General features: G+C 38.1%; 1 protein-coding gene across 3 annotated transcripts; it reads left to right on the top strand.

Moving 5' to 3' along the window:
• Positions 1-15,190: 15,190 nt before the first annotated feature.
• On the top strand, positions 15,191-22,094 carry b3galt2 (UDP-Gal:betaGlcNAc beta 1,3-galactosyltransferase, polypeptide 2). Of its 3 annotated transcripts, none has more exons than XM_048166543.1 (2): positions 15,191-15,762; positions 19,855-22,094. In XM_048166543.1, exon 2 carries the CDS (start codon positions 20,115-20,117, stop codon positions 21,426-21,428), a length of 1,314 nt encoding a protein of 437 aa, XP_048022500.1. In that variant the 5' UTR covers positions 15,191-15,762; positions 19,855-20,114; the 3' UTR covers positions 21,429-22,094. The 3 variants fall into 3 exon arrangements, with proteins under 3 accessions (XP_048022500.1, XP_048022492.1, XP_048022509.1); XM_048166535.1 differs by having other exon boundaries at positions 15,191-15,890; XM_048166552.1 differs by lacking the exon at positions 15,191-15,762 and adding an exon at positions 15,908-16,437.
• The last annotated feature ends 241 nt before the right edge of the window (positions 22,095-22,335 follow it).

The raw sequence follows: 22,335 nt of genomic DNA, 5'->3' as shown, positions 1-22,335 counted from the left end.
TAAAAATTAAAAAATTAAAAAATAAACTCAGTTTGCCAGAAAAACACTTAGTGAGATGAAAAAGAGCTAATAGCTGTGTTGCCTGCATGCTTGGTGTGTTATTTCTTTGTAGATTGCACGTGGCAAGGGTGCAGCAGGGGTCAATGCCGCAAGCAGGTATTACAATGTGCTTTTAACTGGACTTCAGAGTGCCCAACAGCTGGGTTTATAGCGCACCACTAGTCCTAGCGATAGTCCTAGCGACAAAGAGCCCTTTGACTACCTCAGACTGGAACAAGGCTTAAAGCCAATGTTTATGTGGCATACTATATGCACAATTTACACAGCAATGACCAAAATGATATGAGCCAGAAAAAAGGACCATATACAGTAGGTGTACCCTGGGGACGTGCATCGGAACATGTGGAGAGAATGGATCCCACCCGCTGTATGCTCCCGCCAAAGGCTGAGTGTGGCTATTTAAATGTCTCCTGTTCGTGCCAAACAGGAATAACTAATTGTATTTTTAAAATGCAAAGCAATTCCACTAAGGGAATTCTGAAGAACTGCGTGAAACAGGATTTTGTGTGTCTGTTCCCAGAGGAGGCCAATACATCAGCATGCCAAACATGCTTTACTCCGACTCACATGACACAAAGAAACAAAAAACAAAAACGAATTCGATAAATAAATAAATAAAAACTTTCTTGGCAGTCATACATTATAAAACGCTCACTTAAATTAATGGTTAGTAAACTGGCAGCTGTTGTTTTCAAGATTTCACTGTGATATCAGATGAAAATTGTGTTGTCATGCAGAGACTTCAGGGAACATTCTTTATTGTACTGTATTTACCATAAATTATAAAGTGAAACTATACACTAAAAAAGCTTTAACAATATTTTACTGTAATGCTGTATTTTTTACAGTAAAAATTACATGTAGAGTCGTTAAGTAGAATTTATAGCCCTATACTATTACACAAAATAATATAATTTGTAAGTTTATTATTAAATATAAAATTTTTTATTAAGATAATATTATCTATAGTACGTATTGGCCCAGTTTCACAGACAAGGCTTAGCCTAAGCCAGGATTAGACCTTAGTTCAATTAGGATATTTAAGTAGCTTTTATAAATGTACACTAGATAAATACATTACTGTGCTCATCTTGAGACAAAACAATGGCACTGACATATATTTTAAGATAGTGGAAGTTGCTTTCAGTTAAAACAGCTCAAACATGCATTTTAGTCTGGGACTAGCTTAAAGGGATAGTTCACCCAAAAATGAAAATTTGATGTTTATCTGCTTACCCCCAGTGCATCCAAGATGTAGGTGACTTTTTTTCTTCAGTCGAACGCAAATTATGATTTTTAACTGCAACCGCTGCCGTCTGTCAGTCAAATAATAGCAGTAGATGGGAACTTCAACTATAACAGTAAATAAAAGTTGCTTAGACAAATCAAAATTAAAACCTGCGGCTCGTGACGACACATTAATGTCCTAAGACACGAAACGATCGGTTTGTGCGAGAAACCGAACGTTATTTATATAATTTTTACCTCTAATACACCACTATGTCCAACTTCGTTCAGCTTCCTGTTAGTGAGGTCAAAAAACGCGTTCTGAAGTCGGAAGTGATGTCTCGCCCATATACTTCAATGAGTGCGAGACATCTCTTCCGTTGTCAGAGCGCGATCAGACCTCACTAGCCGGAAGCTGAACGAAGTTGGACATAGTGGTGTATTAGAGGTAAAAAATGATATAAATACTGTGCGGTTTCTCGCACAAACCGATCGTTTCGTGTCTTAGGACATCAATGTGCCGTCACGAGCCGCAGGGTTTAATTTGGATTTGTCTATGGAAGTTTTTTCGACTCTTATTGTTCAAGTTCCCAATCACTGCTATTATTTGACTGACAGACGGCAGCGGTTGCAGTTAAAAATCATAATTTGCGTTCGACTGAAGAAAAAAAGTCATCTACATCTTGGATGCCCTGGGGGTAAGCAGATAAACATCAAATTTTCATTTTTGGGTGAACTATCCCTATAAGCCTTGTTTGTGAAACCGGGGATAATGATGTAATTTATTATATATACGTTATTCAAAAATATGTATTTCAATCAAGACAACTCTTGGAGTAGTTTTAACATGTAATTGAATATGGCGATGTTAATGTATTTGGTCTTGACGGATTGAAGCAGCAGCAGCATGAGTAGCAGATCTAGAGCAAGTATGGACTTGCTATTGCTAATACAGAGACACGCTGCTGTGAGCATGTAAGATATGCTGCTGCTGCATAAATAGACATACATAAATCCTGTTGCAGATCTAGGCAGGTGGAGCTGGGGAGGTGGAGGGTTTCAGAGGAACTATGATAGCGCGCTGCAGGACTAGCTTACAGCAAACACTGAAGCAGACTATTTAAATGTTGAACAAGCAATCTCATTGGCTGCAGGGTCAGCAGAGGCTGATCATCTTGTGCCATGCGGTAATGATGTAAAGGACCAATCAGCGTGCACCATCTAGAGTTGAATGGGGTTTTTTTTGTTTTGTTTTTTTGTGGAGTAATTATGGCCGCTTAAACTTGCGCACAATATAAGATTTACACAACATTTCTTTTCTGAGCCAAGTCACTTATTTTAACATTGGAAAGCATTAACGAACCTATAAAGGGACTCAAAAAAGCACAGAACAAGTACAATATGTACTACAGGCTAAATACTTCTGAATCTGCTTTTAATAGCTCTCGCATTGCTTTGGGTGTTTGTGACTTTAGATGAGCAACTGTTTAGTCCTAATAACATTCCGGTCCCAAATGAACCTGCCTCATGAGATGCTTTATGAGGTCCTTATACGGCAGTACTTTGCAATGCTCCATTAGTGCTTAGTATAAACTGTACACACTGTCACACAATACAACAGCTCCCTGGAAGCTGGTATTCTATGAGGAAGCTCATTAAGCTAGACGAGGAAAACCTAATGGAAATAACAGCTAATCTCTCTCAAAGCTTGGTTTGAGGTCCATTCCACAAAATGCAGCTGGCTCCTCTTTCTCACTTTGCTCCCTGACGATCTAGCTTATCTAACTTGAGAAATACGTGAGGATGCGCTCCATAGGAGGTATTTTCCCGATTAAGTTATTAAAGACCCGACTGCTCTGGGTTCAGGCAAAATAGGAGTGTGAAAACCCTCCTCCAAGCAAACAGGATGGAAAATCGCATGGATTTTTTCTTCAGGCTCCTAATTTAGTTTCTAGAGAATTCCACAGTGATCCTGAACTTCAAAGTCATTGGAATTTGATTAATTTTTTACTTTGAGGGCCGCTACTAATCTGCATCAAGATCTACTTTTAGATTCAAGCCGCAGCAGGCCTGTCAGAATTTTGCGCTTATTGAATAAAATGGTGGAGTACAAGTACAGTATGTTTGATATTAATAATACAACCTTTGGTTTGATAACATTTATTCAATTAAAAATCAATGTTATCTACTCAAAAATATGTTGAAAGTGAAAAGGTTTCCACATTTAATAATTATATTAAATATTTTTAAATTAAAAAGCTCTCTCTTGTATGGCTTTTGACTGATGATATCAAGAAATTGTGAAAAGTTGAGCTGCCTGACCTTGTTCAAATCATATTCCTCTTCATATATATATATAAATAACTGGGGATATATACAAAATGGGGGGAAATGGATTTTAGGCAAAATGTATTTGGTTGTTTTAAAGGAATGTGGTTTAATTTTAATGATATATATATATATATATATATATATATATATATATATATATATATATATATATGCACAAATCATTGCATAACCCTAACCCACACAATGTCAAAACTGGTCTAGCTGAGTAACATTGTATTGAGGCCTTGTATTTGGTTTGCAGTAGGTCTTGTGGCATCAGCTCTTTCTTGTGCTTGTTACCACATCAAACCAACGGCTATATGTGATGCGACACTTCCCATGCTGCCCGTGCTCCAATTTGCATGCTAAAGTCTGAGCGTCTTCTTTCATCTCTGCTCTTGATGTTGAAAGCGCAAATGCTGGGAAAGAGTAAACAAAGGACGAGTGAGGTCCGGTCACAACAGCTCAGACCGAGTGGAATATGAAACGCTCAACATGTTGGAGGTCTCTGCTGATGACAAGTTTGTGTCAGATGTCATGATGTTTTGTGTCCGCTGAAGATGCTTACGTACAAACGTACGCTCACAAACTTGTGGTAGATAAGCAATGAATAGATAAGCATTTGCATTATGTACTGGGAAAAAATGAGGTCAGTGTGAAGTGTACAGTACCTCAACATTTTCGAAGATTATTGTTCATGGACGTTTGCAAACCAGCATCACAACTTTTTGCAAAGGTAATTGTAGACTTGGCTGAAATGCAAAAGAATAGGCACACTGCCATTTCTGCCAGCAAAGAAGTTTAATAAATTGCAACATTTCAACCACAAGTGGTCTTCATCAGGCAAAGAAATCAACAAATAGCAAGAACTTTTATATCAATGTGATGAATATGAAAACATTGCAATTTCCTAAACTTCTTTGGAGCATAAATAGCAGCGTGCTGGTTCTTTTGCATTTCAGCTAAGTTTTCTTTTGATCAAGCACCTATTTAAAGTGATGTTCGGATATGCGCATCCTACTTTGAATTTAAAGGATTAGTTCACTTTCAAATTAAAATTTCCTGATAATTTACTCACCCCTATGTTATCCAAGATGTTCATGTCTTTCTTTCTTTCTTCAGTCGAAAAGAAATTAAGGTTTTTGATGAAAACATTCCAGGATTTTTCTCCTTATAGTGGACTTCAATGGCCTCCAAATGGTTGAAGGTCAAAATTACAGTTTCATTGCAGCTTCAAAGCATTCTACGCAATCCCAGACAAGGAATAAGGGTCTTATCTAGAGAAACCATCGCTCATTTTCTAAAATTTTTTTTTTTAAATTATATACGTTTTAACCATAAATGCTCATCTTGAACTAGCTCTCTTCTTCTTCTTCTGTATTAGAATTCCAGCAGTGTAGACACTGCTAATTGTATTACTGCCCTCCACAGGCCAAAGTTTGAACTAATTGTTATATACTTGCACTAGCATATTGTATATGACAATTTAGTTCAAATTTTGACCTGAGGAGGGCAGTGAGTAAATTATCAGGAAATTTTAGTTTTAAAGTAAACAAATCCTTTAATTGTAGACTTAGCACAACTAAAGTTTATTGCTGATAAAATCAAATTCAATTGCATTTTACATTTTCTAAAAATATATTTGTTGCATTTATAGAGAATAGTTAGCTTTGGAATTCTTTTTTTCCCTCAATAAGGGAAGAATTTTCGAGAGGGACATTATTCATAACGTGGCAGCAAATTAGTTTTATGGACCATTTCATCTATCTCCATTGTAAAAAGTGAATTTGTGCTGCTGTTACCTTAAACCTTTTCTACCTGATATGACCATTAAAAATACACTGATGAGCCAAAATATTATGACCAGTCACAGGTAAAGCAAATATCATTGACCATCTCCTAACAAGGCCACATATCAAGGTCTGGGTAGATCGTAATCAACATGCTGGACGCAGGAGAAATAAGGCAGGAATAAAGATCTGAGCAACTTTGACAATGGCCAAATTGTTATGGCAAGGCGACTGGGTCAGAGTATCTCTGAAATGGCACGGCTTGTGTGTTGCTCCCGGTCGGCAGTGGTGAGAATTTATCAACAGTGGTCCAAGAAGGGACAAAGCACAAACCAGCGACAGGGTGCTTTCAACTTGAGCGGCTCATTTTCAGAGCACTGTCATGCGCAAGACTGCTAATAGCTACATCTACACTAATCCAGATACATTTGCAGCAAAACATGCATTTTAAACCATACTGTACATGAAAATGGTGATTGAGTGCAACATGGACGCAACAGTAAGTGGGGACATATTTGCATGATCATGCCAGAAAAATAGCGTCAGAACTTTGGGATGCGGTCTCTCAGTATCATCTCAGTGAGCTTTTATTATGTGTGTGTGTTCTACATTTTTTGAACTTATTTGACCATGACTGCACTGACCACAATCATCCTGTTTCCTGCAAAGGTTAATTATCAGAAATATCAGTTCGCTAGCACCTACGTCAACCTTTTCTGACCTTCAGCAGTCTATTATGAGTGTTTTTAATGGTTCTGTTTCTCAGAAATGTCTATAATCTGATTTATTTGCTGTAAAAGCCTAGTGAGCTGCCTATGAGGCGGCAGTATTGCCAGATACAGAGTGTCTATTTACACTAAGTGCAAATAGCATCCCTTGTTGGCAAATGCTACTTACACTAGCTCCGCCCACCAATGTCTGGTTGGACCACTCAAGCTAGAAAAGAAAATTGACTTTGATGTCTTCAGTGGTGTAGCGGTAGCGAGTAAGGCTCGCAAATCTGGCTTTTAACGCGATCGACACGGGTTTGAATCCGCCTTTTGCCGAGCTCGCATTTATTTTCAATAAAAATTAAAATAATGTTTTATTATTTATTAATAAAGTGGAAATAAACTGCGAGCGAGTGTTTAATAATATTAAAATTGTTTATTGGGTAGGGTTAGGGGATTGTGTGGAGGGTTTTTATCGTCCCAGTAAGGCAGCATCCATTTAATAATTTTAATAAATATAATCATTTACACTCTATGATATTATTGCATCCTGTTAATGTACAAAAATGCTGAGATGCAAATAGTATCTGCCAATATAAAGTATAGATACAAGGTGTAAATAAAATCTATTGCTATTTTCACCTAGTGTAAATAGTATAGCGCTAAGAAAATGCTGCTATTGTCACTGAGTGTAAATAGAATATAGTGTTATTTTCACTTAGTGTAAATAGCCGCTGCCTTTAAAGGTTCCCTAAAATTGAAAATTGAATTTACTTCGGCATTGTTAAATAATTAGAGTTCTGTACATGGAAATGACATACAGTGAGTCTCAAACACCATTGTTTCCTCCTTCTTATGTAAATTTGATTTTTGCAAAAGACCTCTGAAGAACAGGTGAATCTCAACATAACACCGATGGTGAAACAAAAGTCAAGATCATTAATATGTAAGCCCCCAACTTTTGCATATGCCAGCCCATGTTCAAGGCATTAGACAAGCCAGTATTAACGTCTGGAGCTGCACAGCCGAATCAACAGACTTTATGCAGGTAAGCAAGCAAGGACAATGGCGAAAAATGGCAGATGGAGCAATAATAACTGACATGATCCATGATATCATGATATTTTTAGTGATATTTGTAAATTGTCTTTATAAATGTTTCGTTAGCATGTACTGTTAAATGTGGTTAAAGTTACCATTGTTTCTTACTGTATTCACGGAGACCAAAGCCATGTTATTTTCATTTTTAAACACTTGCAGTCTGTATAATTCATAAACAACTTCATTCTTTATAAATCTCTCCAACAGTGTGTAATGTTAGCTTTAGCCACGGCGCAGTATCAAACTCATTCAGAATCAAATGTAAACATCCAAATAAATACCATACTTACATCATCCGATATGCTGCATGACGAACACTTTGTAAAGATCCATTTTGAGGGTTATATTAGCTGTGTGAACTTTGTTTATGCAATGTATTATAGAGTTGCGAGCTTGGGGGCAGGGGGCGGGGAGCGGGGAGCGCGAGCATTTAAAGGGGACACGTACAGAATCGGCGCATTTCTAATTATGCCCCAAAATAGGCAGTTAAAAAATTGAATAATAAAAAATGTATGGGGTATTTTGAGCTGAAACTTCACAGACACATTCAGGGGACACCTTAGACTTATATTACATCTTGTGAAAAAGGGTTCTAGGGCACCTTTAATATATCACAGCCATACACCAACCACGAGGATGTACCAAAAGGATGTATTCGTCATAAAGGCAATCCCAGAATGCATTGCAATCAGGTGAGAGAAATGTCATGCCAATTATTAATAGAATGTCAGTGTTAATTATAAATTTACTCAATGTGGCCCCCCAGTAAATTATGTCGATTTTTTAGGCCGGCCCAGAAGTTAGCATCACCCATGTTCCTTTGACAAAAAACAAACAGGATTTTTTCCATTTGCTTTTAGATTATTGCAGAAAATCAGCTTTTTGACCGACAAAAGTTTATGATTCTTACTTGTTCTATTCATCATGATAATCAACACAAATGAACACAACGTTTATGAATTTTGAAGCCTAAATACAATTGCCAGAAGTAAAATGCTAAACAAACTACACCACACTTGTATGACTTAATAAGCTTCCAACAACTCTTTCCTTCTTAATTAAAAACAAAACAAAAAAACATTTTCCCTGAAAGTTTGAGTTAAGATAGTTTGCAAGAGCGCGATTATAAACACAATGAGGCTCTGAAAGCAGACTAGTGAGTAGATGATTTAACCACCATGATGATCCTCTGTAGTCCAATTTAGCTACTTGCTAGCAACCACCTTTTACAAGACAAGTAAAAGCTTTAAAAAAAATCATAATGGAGCATTACATATCATATCTTTAGCTTGTGTTCACTACAAACTTTATTTCAGGCATTTAACCAAAAACCCATTTAAAAAACCCCCCAAAAAAACACTGTATTTGGGACAATGAAACCATAAGTGCTAAAATGCTAACTCATTTCTGGGTTTTGACCTTCATCCCTGCAGCACTCCGAAGTAGCGATAAAATAATAGCTTAACAACAACATGTTAACGTCAAACTCAACAATGGGTTCAGAATTGGTCAAGCTCTACTCCCACTGAAAGCTTTACCTATCACGGTGAGAGCTGTTAAAACGTTTTCAAGAAATTTTGCATGCTTGGGAGTGATGTGTCCATCCTTTGAACCCTATAAAAGCTTTCATTTCTAAAGGTCTTTTGAAGTAGGTTTATTTTAGAACAGTAGCTTAACTTAGCACAGCTATGCCAAGGTCATGGGTTCAATTCCAGGGAACACACATGGAAACAGAAATGTGACCTTGAATGCCAAGTATCTGCCATGGAACAAATATGATGTGTAAATATAGATACAATTTAATAGCAACACACCAGTGGTAGATTTTTTTAAGCGCTTCTGTTTGGAAAGACGCTACAACTATAGCTACCACGATTGTCATTCCTTCCAAGTGTGCTTCATAGAAATTTATGCCATTTGAAACTCACCATGTGAGTCGCGTCTCCCATGCAGAGTGCTATTTGTGTGGCATTTCAGAGGACGTGCAAGTTATTATATTTTGATTACACATTACAAACACATGCAACAGATAATTGTTCACAATAGTGCACGCGTTAAGAAAGTCAATTTTCATTTAATCTAGGATGCTGCCTTAAAAAGTAGCTGTTTATGTAGGCAGTGAGGCAGCTCATTAGGTTTGGAACAGAGCTGGAGAACACAAGCGAATGGAAAGAAATACGAAACTAGGACAATACACTGTGTGCTAAGGAATGCCTTATTACTCAAAATAAAAGTTCAATACCTCAGGTTTTGTTTAATGTTTAGAACATCTTAGTGCTGCTTTTTAGGTATAAGCAAACCATCTTTCTGTGATTCAAAGTAATGCTTTTTTTTTTGCCTTTTGGTACTTAATTTTAGGAAATAAATATCACATTATTAACTTGCGGGCTTCTGATCAATCAGTTTGTGGGAAAATCAGTCTGTTCAGAATCACCTCTTTCTGACTAATATGCTTACGCTGGTCAGGTACCTGAGCTAATGGCTCCCAAAGTACTTCTGTCAACGAGAAAGCTTCTATTAATTATTCAGTCTCACTATGGCTCTGAAACCACAGTGATACCTTACGTGGTATTCACAACAGTCTGCAGCCAGTGCTGACACAGGGCAAGTCAGCTTTTAGTGTATTTCCCCCTGGATTGGATAATTAGAAAACGGTGAAATTAGACACCTTAGAAAATGTGAAATGTGTTGTAGGCTGGTAGACAATGGAGGAGAACTCATCTCATTTCAGATGATGGGATTGGGGAGCAGTTATCACGCAGAACAGTTGGAGCAAGTTGTTCCAATTTTTAACCGTTTATTAATTATTATTTCTTTTAGTCAAAAATGATTTTATATTTTGTACCATTTACATGCTTCATGGTTTCAATTTTGCTAGTGTATATCAGAATCCCATTGTGAAAGCTTACCCTGTATTTCAATATGCCCTGCTGTTGGGGTATGTTGTCACAATAAGCCAACGTGTGTTCAATGAACTGAACATTGGTACTGAGAATTAAGAGTACCTCCTTTATACCTCTACTGCCATGGAAAACCTTCAAATATCAAGACATTTAAAAAGTGAATTCCATGCATGAAAACTGAATGGATTTTTCATTTTAAAGGTGCCATCGAAGGTTTTTTTACAATATGTAATATAAGTCTAAGGTGTCCCCTGAATGTGTCTGAATGTGTTTCAGCTCAAAATACCCCATAGATTTTTTTTAATTTTTTAACTGCCTATTTTGGGGCATAATTAGAAATGCGCCGATTCGGGTTGCGGCCCCTTTAAATGCTCGCACTCTCCGCCCCCGGAGCTCGCGCTTGCCTTAAACAGTGCATAAACAAAGTTCACACAGCTAATATAACCCTCAAAATGGATCTTTACAAAGTGTTTGTCATGCATGCAAGCATGCGTCGGATTATGTGAGTATTGTATTTATTTGGATGTTTACATTTGATTCTGAATGAGTTTGAGGCTGTGATCTGTGGCTAACGGCTAATGCTACACTGTTGGAGAGATTTATACAGAATGAAGTTGTTTATGAATTATATAGACTGCAAGTGTTTAATAATGAAAATAACGAAGGCTCTTGTCTCCGTGAATACAGTAAGAAACAATGGTAACTTTAACCACATTTAACAGTACATTAGCAACATGCTAACAAAACATTTAGAAAGACAGTTTACAAATATCACTAAAAATATCATGTTATCATGGATCATGTCAGTTATTATTGCTCCATCTGCCATTGTTCGCTATTGTTCTTGCTTGCTTACCTAGTCTGATGATTCAGCTGTGCACATCCAGACGTTAATACTGGCTGCCCTTGTGTAATGCCTTGAACATGAGCTGGCATATGCAAATATTGGGGGCGTACACCCCGACTGTTACGTAACAATCGGTGTTATGTTGAGATTCGCCTGTTCTTCGGAGGTCTTTTAAACAAATGAGATTTATATAAGAAGGAGGAAACAATGGAGTTTGAGACTCACTGTATGTCATTTCCATGTACTGAACTCTTGTTATTTAACTATGCCAAGATAAATTCAATTTTTAATTCTAGGGCACCTTTAAAGGCATTTAGGGAACATATAGGGAATATAAATTCATACAAACATATAAATCGTTAATGATGAGCTCTGTTGGTCAGAAATTGCTATTTGTAAGATTTAAAGTGCCCCATGCTATTTTAAAGGTTCTTAATTTTGTTTTGGAGGTCTCCCATAATAGGTTTGCATGCATTAAATGTCAAAAACCGCTTTTCATTTTCTCATAATATGCATTGTACATCACCACATTTTTCAATGATTCTCAAACGACTCATCCGATGCTTCAGTCTCTCTAAATCCCTCATTTTCGCAATCATTTTCTGCAGTCTGATGATGAAACTTTGGAAGAACTAGTTATTCAACCTGAGCCTTGAACGACTTGAGCAGGACATTTCTCAGTGATACACTACTCAGTTTGACGTATATTATGAGATGTTCCAACTGTAATTCCTCTACATTAGTATTAACAAGTGTGTAAACAACAAATATTGCGGTGCACATGTGGGAACTGTATCATTAACTGTATTGAAAATAATGCTAACATTAGCCAAGCACTAATGTGAATGACTGATGTAACATTGAAGTTTGTAAAACAAATCTTGCTCCATCCTTTTCATTACTCAGTAGTAAGAACGACAGACAATCTGCATTAATGGACACAATTTTAGGTAAAAGTGAGCCACGGCTGATTTGCAGAAGTATTTCAGTAAGACAGTGATAATGTGAGTTAGCCGGTTAGCTGGAGACTTAGCACAATATGAAACACAAAACTACATATTTTGAACACCCAGTAGAAAATATATACATCAATAATTAATCATACTTGCAGGCTGTGATTCTGAGGAGCAAGCTGGTCCAAATAAAGTGGATATTGTTCTATTTTTGTAAATCCCATTTAGACCACACTGAGATTTGAGAAGCAAACGTGAAAATGTTATTCTGCTGTTGTATCGCTACAGCGTTTGAGGGCGGGTCAAAGTAGACGTTGTTCGCGGGCAACCAATAAAGACCATAGGCAGGCATTAGGCAAATGTGTTACTTTGTGACGTGTAGCTGTCACAGAAGTACGATTTGAATTCCTAACGACTGTTCAGAGTTGATTCTTTATTTTGAGGGACATTAACTTTATTTATCGTGCACTTTCGTCTTCACAACTTTGCAGATTGTTTACATTACACATTGCATTAAAGGTAATATTCGAAAAAGCATAATAGGGGCACTTTAAAAGAAAAGGATTTATTGTATCAAAAAATGTGCTAGGTACAATGTACTTACTGTGTTCATGTTTTATTGCAAAACACTTTTGCTGCTATTGAGGTGGGATACGGGTAAGGTTAGAAACAGTTTTTCGTTGTATGGTTGCTTAAAGGTGCGTTAACAGTGTAATTAGATGTAGCCTATAAAATTATTTACAGCTGTAATTACATGCAGGTAAATATAAGTAGCCTACAATGTATGTCCACGACAAGCAAATCGTATTAAATGATAAATTTGTTACAAACTAGTAGTTAAAGACACTTAAAGGTGAAGTATGTAATATTTTCTGTCCACTAGAGGTCGCTAGAGGCTTATTCAAAACAAAGGCGTAGCTTGATGATGCCAAGTTTAAGCGCGGAATCTTGGGACATGTGGTCTTCACATCACAGCCGGTGGAAAAGAATTGGGATAGGACTCGGGAAGAAATCATGTTCATGGATGTGATTATTAACGTTGTTTTGGTACGAAGCAAAGCAGGACCGAGTGTTGAGGAAACTGAACGAGGCCGCTGGAGCGATTGCACAACACACGAGCAGCGGAGCTTTTATTATGCCACAGTCACCGGCGCCACTTATCCGGTCATGAATATGAGGTAACAGCGCTGTTTATCATTTGAGTGTGTTGAAAATGATGTTATAACGTTACTCTGTGCATTCGCTCGGTGGCTGCTGTGAGACACTGTTACACACTGCAGTAAGATATATCGATTTTAGAATATTAAATGCTGGATGCTTGTTGATAAATGGCATGCAATTAATTTTAAAGGTGCCATCAAACGTTTTTTTTACAAGATGTAATATAAGTCTAAGGTGTCCCCTGAATGTGTCTGTGAAGTTTCAGCTCAAAATACCCCATAGATTTTTTTAAATTCATTTTTTTAACTGTTTTGGGGCATAATTAGAAACGCGCCGATTCATGTTGCGGCCCCTTTAAATGCTCACGCTCCTCGCCCACGGAGCTCGCGCTTGCCTTAAACAGTGCATAAACAAAGTTCACACAGCTAATATAACCCTCAAAATGGATCTTTACAAAGTGTTCGTCATGCATACTGCATGCATGCGTCAGATTATGTGAGTATTGTATTTATTTGTATGCTTACATTTGATTCTGAATGAATTTGAGGCTGTGATCCGTGGCTAACGGCTAATGCTACACTGTTGGAGAGATTTATAAACAATGAAGTTGTGTTTATGAATTATACAGACTGCAAGTGTTTAATAATGAAAATAACGACGGCTCTTGTCTCCGTGAATACAATAAGAAACAATGGTAACTTTAACCACATTTAACAGTACATTAGCAACATGCTAACGAAACATTTAGAAAGACAGTTTACAAATATCACTAAAAATATCATGTTATCATGGATCATGTCAGTTATTATCGCTCCATCTGCCATTTTTTCACTATTGTTCTTGCTTGCTTACCTAGTCTGATGATTCAGCTGTGCACATCCAGATGTCCTGCCCTTGTCTAATGCTTGAACATGAGCTGGCATATGCAAATATTGGGGGGCGTACACCCCGACTGTTACGTAACAGTCGGTGTTATGTTGAGATTCACCTGTTCTTCAGAGGTCTTTTAAACAAATGAGATTTATATAAGAAGGAGGAAACAATGGAGTTTGAGACTCACTGTATGTCATTTCCATGTACTGAACTCTTGTTATTTAACTATGCCAATATAAATTCAATTTTTAATTCTAGGGCACCTTTAAAACGTATTGTATGATGGAGAAAATGCTGTATTACTGTTACTAAAAATAAAACTGCATCTGATTATGCTATGTTAGCTACTTCACAAAATAGTGTTTTTCTCTGATGCATGGTAAAAGCATGGTAACTGTTACTCACAAAAAATCAAGAATTTAAACAATAAGACTAAACGTGTTGAGCTATATAACAATTAGTTTTCTGTCTATAAATATATTAAAACAGTTGTTCCCAAAACAGTTGTTTCCATATTAAAGCATCTTTGGTGTTTCCATGGTTTCTACAAAATAAAACTGGAAACCGAGGGTAACGCGGGTATGACACCATTGACAGGCGACTCACACGTCCCGGAGCCTTGGTTAAAATTGCAATTTTCTCACGATTTACAAATAGTTGCAAACATATGGAATGTTGTAAGTATTCAAGTGAACAAAATATATAACACTGGCCTAGAGGTTTTTGGATAGTTTACTGCAAAATTCTTACATATGGCACCTTTAATATAAAGTGGAACCAATGATTTTATAGTAATCATGTACAGCTTTGTAAAATCATGTAAAATCGTTGGTCAAAAGATGTTGGAATCCTCTAAGAGAAATGGCAAATGAAAGACAGCAGAAAAGAAAAAAGAAAAACACAAGTTCACGTTTTTAAACAAACATCGTTGTCACTGGCAGACATGAAATATTTTGAAATGTGATTAATATGAATAGCAATGTAAAATGTTTCGTCAGAATAAACGGCTAGTTTTGAATGGTCGTCAATGGAGACCATTGATTGCTTAGATTCTTACTGCCCCATAATGTGTAGTTACGACATCTACCAGCAGGGGCTAACTGTTGAAGCTAACCAGCCAAATCGTGGCCCCATAGAGAGTTAAATTCATTCTTTAAGGAACTGAGGGTCTGTGTAGGTTTGGGGGGGGGGAGTGGGAGTGATTCTAAATGGGTCACGTGGGATTCTCCCCTAAGTAGGCAGTGACGTCGCAGGGCTCAGTCAGTCAGTCAGTGAAGCGGCGTCATTTCAACAGCTGCTTTCCCTCCCACCATCCCACCCCACATATTATTTGGAGAAGAGGACAGGCTTCGCTGTTTTCTCGTGCACTTCGGGGTCGTGTTCTGATAGACCAGGCACAGAGAGGCCTCTTGCAGCCGTTATTTTGATAGGAAGAATCCGCGAGAGCCACCCGACTCGCGTGCAGCCGCTGTTTCTCCCCGTTACTCCAGTGGACAATACCTCATAATGACTGCAGACTCGCGACGTAGAATGTGACCGTTGAAGTTCATTTCTTTTCTTTTTTTAAAAAAAATAATAATAAATTATCTGTTTCCGCCTTCCGCTGCTGTATATATTTGTTAAGAAATTACAGGCATTCGCATAACGGACGAAGAAGTAGCGGTCTCAGTGACAGTACCACAGACATTCATGGGAGAAGAAGCCTAATGTGTACAGTGCCAGACAACAATAGCTCCTGACAGATGGAAGGAGGGGTTTTGCTCCACGAATTCACGATGGAAAACGAGGGAATAAGCTTAAGTTCTTGTGAGTAACACGGGGGGGAGTGAAGAGGTGGTTTATCGTCGGTTTTTTGGTAGTGCTGGAGGGAATGATGGCGCGCGGTGCGGGTCGACAGACGGCGCGCGCATCTTTCCACTCTCTCACAGAGTGAGGTAGGTCTCAAAATATAAATATCTCAATAAATTGTTGTTGTTTCTTCGTCCAAGTGCTCTTTGCTGTCCTTTAAGAGTGACAATCTTAATTATAAACACCATAATGCATACTGAGGAAGAAAACGGTTCAGTAAATAGTTCATCACTAAGTTGTGTGTAAACAGGATGGACATAAATAAACCACATTGCAGAAAATTTGATTCAAATGCTTGACTACTGTCTACACCAGAAGTCAAAAAGAAAAGAAAGAAAAACACACACACTTGCGTCTTAAATTGTAATTGTTGTAGTAGTTTAACCAAGAAAAGGGAAAAAAATGTAACAGGAAATGCGACAGCTACTAGCTGTTAAAGTGCCCCAGAAATGGTTGCGTTGAGGCATGGAAACGCCACAGCTGCTTGGACTTTTGCAAGCTGACCACCACCCATGGCTTACTACTCTGCTCGAAAACACTTTTAAGCTGTGGTTATAATATAAAAGATCAGATTGGACTTGGGCCCCATGCTCTCAAAGCATTTCCTGTCAAGTCTTTCTTCCAGTCACCCAGGTAATAAAAACCTTGAGAACAAAATGTGAATACAAGCAGAGAGACTTAATGCTTTTTTTTTTTTTTTTTTAAAGTAGGGTCTTTTAATAATATTAATGCATCAAATATGTTACAGTTCATTAAAAGTGCTGTAACATTGTTCAGCAGGGATGCCGGCAGATTGTGACAGCATTTTGCATGAATCAACAAACCTATTTGCTCTCATGGGAGATAAGACGTCACATTAGTCATTTAAGCCTTGTGATATGAAAACAATTAAAACAACCTGCTGAAGTATGCAAGGGCCAAGATGTATGCTGGCATGCTCTTGTACAGATTATTTTGCAATAATGTGTGTTTAATTTGGCCACAATTCTCTTTCAGCTGAACTGGGGGGATGGTATTCATCTCAGTCCAAGTTAGATGACAGATGCTCTGAGAATAAAATGTTTTGAGCTTCATCCTCACGATATGTGATTCATTAAATTTGCCTTTCAAAGGAACATTCGCAAACTTCTGAATGAGGTTTATAAAGACCCTGGCATTTGAGTAATGGATGTAATTATATTTCAAACTAATATGTACCAGTAAGCGCCATAGTACATAGTTTAAGAAAACATTAAAATGTGGTGTCAGATGTAGTGTCAGTATATAAATAAACACAGCCGTCAAAGTGTAGGACACTTGATAAGTGTTTTCACACGGGATACTCAATGTCAAACTAATTCCTCCAGGGAGAATCACTAGTGCATATGGAGATTTATTGAATCTGGTGCGAATATTTTGTGATTGTGCATTGCGTTTATTGCCCTCCATTTATTATTTGTTTAATGTCATCCAGAATGTTGATGTCCAGTTTTTCATCAGCTTTGACATAGTAGTTTTAAGTTTATTATTTATTTTTTCCTCAATCTGTATGCTCAGATTAAGGCAATATGTTTGTTTTACTCTACACACATACACTTTACAAAAACATTAATATGTAATGCAAATTATTCACATTATTGGGCTCACAAATGGATGTCATTGCAAATGTGAATCCTTTTTAGAGAGGTATGCTACCTTTTGATTATTAAATTGAAACCAACATTTACATAGATAGTCCATAGGAAAAAAAAAAAAAAAAAATGTTACAATGCATTGTTATGAGGAAAATGTTTTGAAAAATCCTAAGTAAAAACCTGATGGAGCTGTGCATTAAAAGCTCCTGCATTTATTATTGAAGGGTACACTGATTGCCGAGTTATGCTGATCTCCATCATAATAACTTTGTTTGCAGGTGTTTCCTATTAGAAGTCTAATAGTCTCATGTTGCTCCTCTAATTGCTGACCGCTGTGGCCACATCACGCTCCTAATTTACGAAACTGTATGAAATGCAAACTGAAATGAAAGCAGCTGATTTTAGGAATTCTCTCTGTTATTAACAAATACATACATATTTATTTATCCTCTTGATCATCCAAACAAGCATGTGTGTGTTAGCTTGGCAAAAAACAAAAACACCTAGCACCAAGTGAGTGCAGCACATAGCGTTCTCTAGTGAGGCTCTCATTACAAGATATCAAATGGATGACAAAGGAAACCTTTGGAGCATTTCATTCGCTCTGTTCTGAAGTGTGTTAACCTTTAAAGTAAAGCCAGGCTTAGCCTCTTTCCATCTTACTGTAATTGCCCACGCTGGGTGAGCACATTTGGTTGAAAAGGTTATCATCCGCTGATCCAGCTGTTGCAACAAAATAGGGCACAATCCAAAGAGAAACATTTAGGTGGTAGTTAGAATAATAGCACATGGAACTCTCCACCAATACGGTACAAAATAGAATTGGAATTTCTTTTTCTTTTTCAACAATAAAACAGTGAAAGGAGACTATCAAAAATGTTGATCGCCAGCCTCAGGCTGTCACACTTTGTTTTTTTTAAACTAATAAACATAATATAACCAGTACTAATTATACGTTACCATTTTAGGGTCAGTAAGATTTTTAAAAGAAATTAATACTTTTATTCAAGTAAATTAAATTGATTAACAGTAACAAGACATTTGTAGTCTTACAAAAGACTTCTATTTCAAATAAATGCAAATAAACTCAATGAAAATATTAAGCTGCACAACTGTTTTCAACACTGATAATAAGAAAGGATCATGTGACACTGAAGACTGGAGTAATGAATGCTAAAAATTCTTGCAAACATGTAATGAGATACAGTAATATTCAGATATTTTATTTGTTTACAATTACCTATTTTAATGGTATGTTAACCAGAATCAGAATGAGCTTTATTCACCAAGTGTGTGCAGACACAGAATTTGTTGTGATTTCCAGGAGCTCTGGGTACATATACAACACAAGAGAAAAGAAAAAACATTTAAATAAGTTAGATGAATAAAAAGAATGAATAAATTAAAAACAATAAAGTAATATACATCTAGATCAGAAGAATTTTGCACTGATTTGCATATTATGTACTGTGTATACAACTGTATAAATAGAATTATGTATTTACATAGTATCTATTTATTGCCTAAATCTCAGCTGGCATGAATGTCAGAAGAGTACCGAATTATGAATTAAAAAAACAGGTAGTAATGCTATGTTGAATAATAATTTACAAAATATACTTATCAAAAAATGCTTTGATGGAAAGTAATGCATTTTTGTCATAGAACATTTAGGAGCACTTCCTCCTCAGATGTTTTTAAAATGAGCCAGAACAAAACATGACTTTCAGAAACAAGACCTCTGCTTTGCCTTTGTAATCATTTCCTTCTATTTTTGATCCCCATTACTTTGCAGAGGTTCTAAAATCTAATAACCCCCGGTGTGAGAAAGCAATGGTTAAGAGAGGAAATTGCTAGCAGGGAGGCCTATCCCTCTGGTGCAGTGTTGATAAGTTTAAGGTTGAGGGTGAATAAGGGGTGAGGGCTGTTATCACTCGCAGCTTCTGGCTGCGGATCCTGCAACACTGCTTGCTGGAGCCTGAAAATTCATTTTGACGGATGCTTCCCCTTTCTGGCTGTTAGAGTGCATCTGGGTGGGGAGGTGGCTTGGAGGGCCTCTGAGGCAGCAGTGTTCACACTGAATGTTATGTTGTGCAAACCTGCAATTTAAACTCTCACGCAGGGCAGTAAAGGTTAGCTCATGATATGCAGAGACCCCTGTTAGCAATCTCCCCCACAGTGTTGCCATGCACAGGAAATGTAGGAGACTGGAAAAATCATAACATTACTGGTGTAGAGAGAAAGTTTGAGCTGTCATAAACCTTATTTTTTATGAAAATCACAAATCAGTTTCCAAGTAATGCCACTTGCCAGCATTACTACTACTGTAGTAGTATATGGCTCATCAATATAATTTAAGATCTTCTGCTATCCATTTTACATTATCCATGAGACGCCACCCAGTATTATTCATTGTTTTTTTTCTTCTCATTCTTAGATCACAGAGACATCAGTCTGAGGAAGCAGTCGTCCTTCAGAAGGAAACTGCCCCAAAGCATGACCGTCTGTCACTGGGGAGGGTCAGAGAATCACATTCCTGCAACTCTCATGAACAGTTTGTCATCTCCCTCGTAGGTCCACCTGCGGCCCTGAACACACCCATCTGCCAGCTCAGATAACCCTCAGGCTGTTTGCAACACATGTTTGATGTGATTGGTTGTGACCGCCGCGCTTTGCTAAGCAGCCCCACTCTACATCATGCAGTGGCGTCGGCGACACTGCTGCCCCATCAAGATGACCTGGAATGTCAAGCGGTCACTCTTCCGCACACATGTAGCAGGCCTTCTCTCGCTGGCCTCACTCTTTGCCCTCTTTCTCATCTACTGCCACCAGGATTTGCTGCAGGGCCGGAGTTGGTTGCGAGACAACCCCTTGGTTTACACCATGCGGGGTTTGCGCCCCCACAAGGAGCGTGCGAAGGGAAACCAAAGCTCACTGCGAAGCCTCTGGAAAGACAATGCTTATGTGCTCCCCAAACCGTCTGTTAACTTCAATTTGAGTTCTCACCAGGCTGAGATCACTGCCCGGGGGATTGTGGGACTGGAGATCTCGCCGAGCGGCAACCACTCAAACACCAACAGCAACACCAAGAGCTTGCACAGGGAAATGGGAGTGGGAGGCCGCCTGGCAGCCCAGCCTTATCACTGGCTGCTTAATGAGCCCTACAAGTGCAACGAAAGCAGCCCCTTCCTGGTTTTGCTAATTGCTGCGGAGCCAAGGCAGTTGGAGGCAAGGAACGCCATCAGACAGACCTGGGGCAACGAGAGCGTGGCCATGGGTTATGGGTTCGTGCGGCTCTTTCTGCTGGGAAGGATACCTAATGCGTATCCTCAGAGCTCCATTGACGAGGAGAGCTTGCAGTACCATGACATCATCCAGCAGGACTTCTTGGACACCTATTACAACCTTACCATCAAGACGCTAATGGGCATGAGCTGGGTTGCTCGCTATTGCCCGCACGCCCGTTATGTCATGAAGACGGACAGTGACATGTTTGTCAACACAGAATATCTCATCCAAAAGCTGCTAAAGCCAAACATGGCACCTCGACAGAATTACTTCACAGGCTACCTAATGAGAGGCTATGCTCCCAACCGCAACAAGGACAGTAAGTGGTACATGCCACCAGAGCTGTATTCCAGCGAGAGATACCCTATCTTTTGCTCTGGGACGGGCTACGTATTCTCGGGGGACATGGCTGCGAAAATCTACAACGCCTCGTTGAGTATCCGTCGCCTTCACCTTGAGGATGTGTATGTGGGAATCTGCCTGGCAAAGCTGCGGATCGACCCAGTGCCACCACCGAATGAGTTTCTCTTCAACCACTGGAGAGTGTCGTACTCCAGCTGCAAATACAGTCACCTGATCACCTCTCACCAGTTCCAGCCCAATGAACTCATGAAATACTGGAATCACTTGCAAAGCAACAAGCACAATCCTTGCCTTAACATGGCGAAGGATAAGAGCGGGCGACCGCGCCATAGAAAATTGCAGTGGGAAGGTCTTCGGTGATTAGCCAGGGCTCAGGGGTGCAGTAGTGTTACCACAGCATGTGCAAATTTCAGCAGTTTATGAGGTAGGGAACAGCACAGTGTTTTTTGGTATTGTCAATTAAAACTATTTTTTTAATTTCAGAGAGATGTTATGTATTGTAATCCTGTCTTTTTAAAGGGAAGTGAGAGACATTGATGTGTGCAGTATCTAGCATGCACAACAAAAATAAAATGATGGTGATACCACCATTTTCAGGTGCCAATTAACCAAGACATATTAAGAGGTTGCTGAACTTCATCTTCAAGTTAATGCTTGAGTGATATTACTAAGGGCCAATTTTATTGAGATCCTCACTGTTTCTGTATACAAAAGAAGAACAATTGGGAATATCATATGGTGGTGTATCTGTACTGTGACACATTTCTTTGATTCTCAGAGATGTCCACCCCTGACATTATGAGATGATGTTGATTTTTCTATCTACCTAATACCTGCAAAAGGTTTACAGTAACCAAACCAAATTAAAAACAGTATGTATAAAAGATAATATATGAAATTTAACTGCATCATAGATGTCAGATATGATTAAAATAATATTTTTCAAAGCTTTACATTGACTAAATATACAGGTCTGCCCTTGATGAGGGTAAGTTAAAACTATTTATTAAATGTATTTCTTAAGCCTATTGTCTCAGAGGTGTGGTCTCTTTCAGTGTTATTCAAATAATGTGACATTGTCTAAATAATGTATTACTCGGCATGAGCTGAAACCCAATTTTACAGTGTGATTATTTAGATCAGACACATTTCACAAACCTATTATGCCTCATTTTACAAGATGTAAAATAAGTCTCGGATGTCCCCAGAGCGTGTATGTGAATTTTTAGCTCAAAATACCCTACAGATATTTTATAGCATGTTAAAA

Source organism: Megalobrama amblycephala, linkage group LG2, assembly GCF_018812025.1.
Source record: "Megalobrama amblycephala isolate DHTTF-2021 linkage group LG2, ASM1881202v1, whole genome shotgun sequence".
NCBI classification, from domain to species: domain Eukaryota; kingdom Metazoa; phylum Chordata; class Actinopteri; order Cypriniformes; family Xenocyprididae; genus Megalobrama; species Megalobrama amblycephala.
The sequence above is the reverse complement of the archived record's forward strand: the minus strand, read 5'-3'. Positions and strand labels throughout refer to the sequence as shown.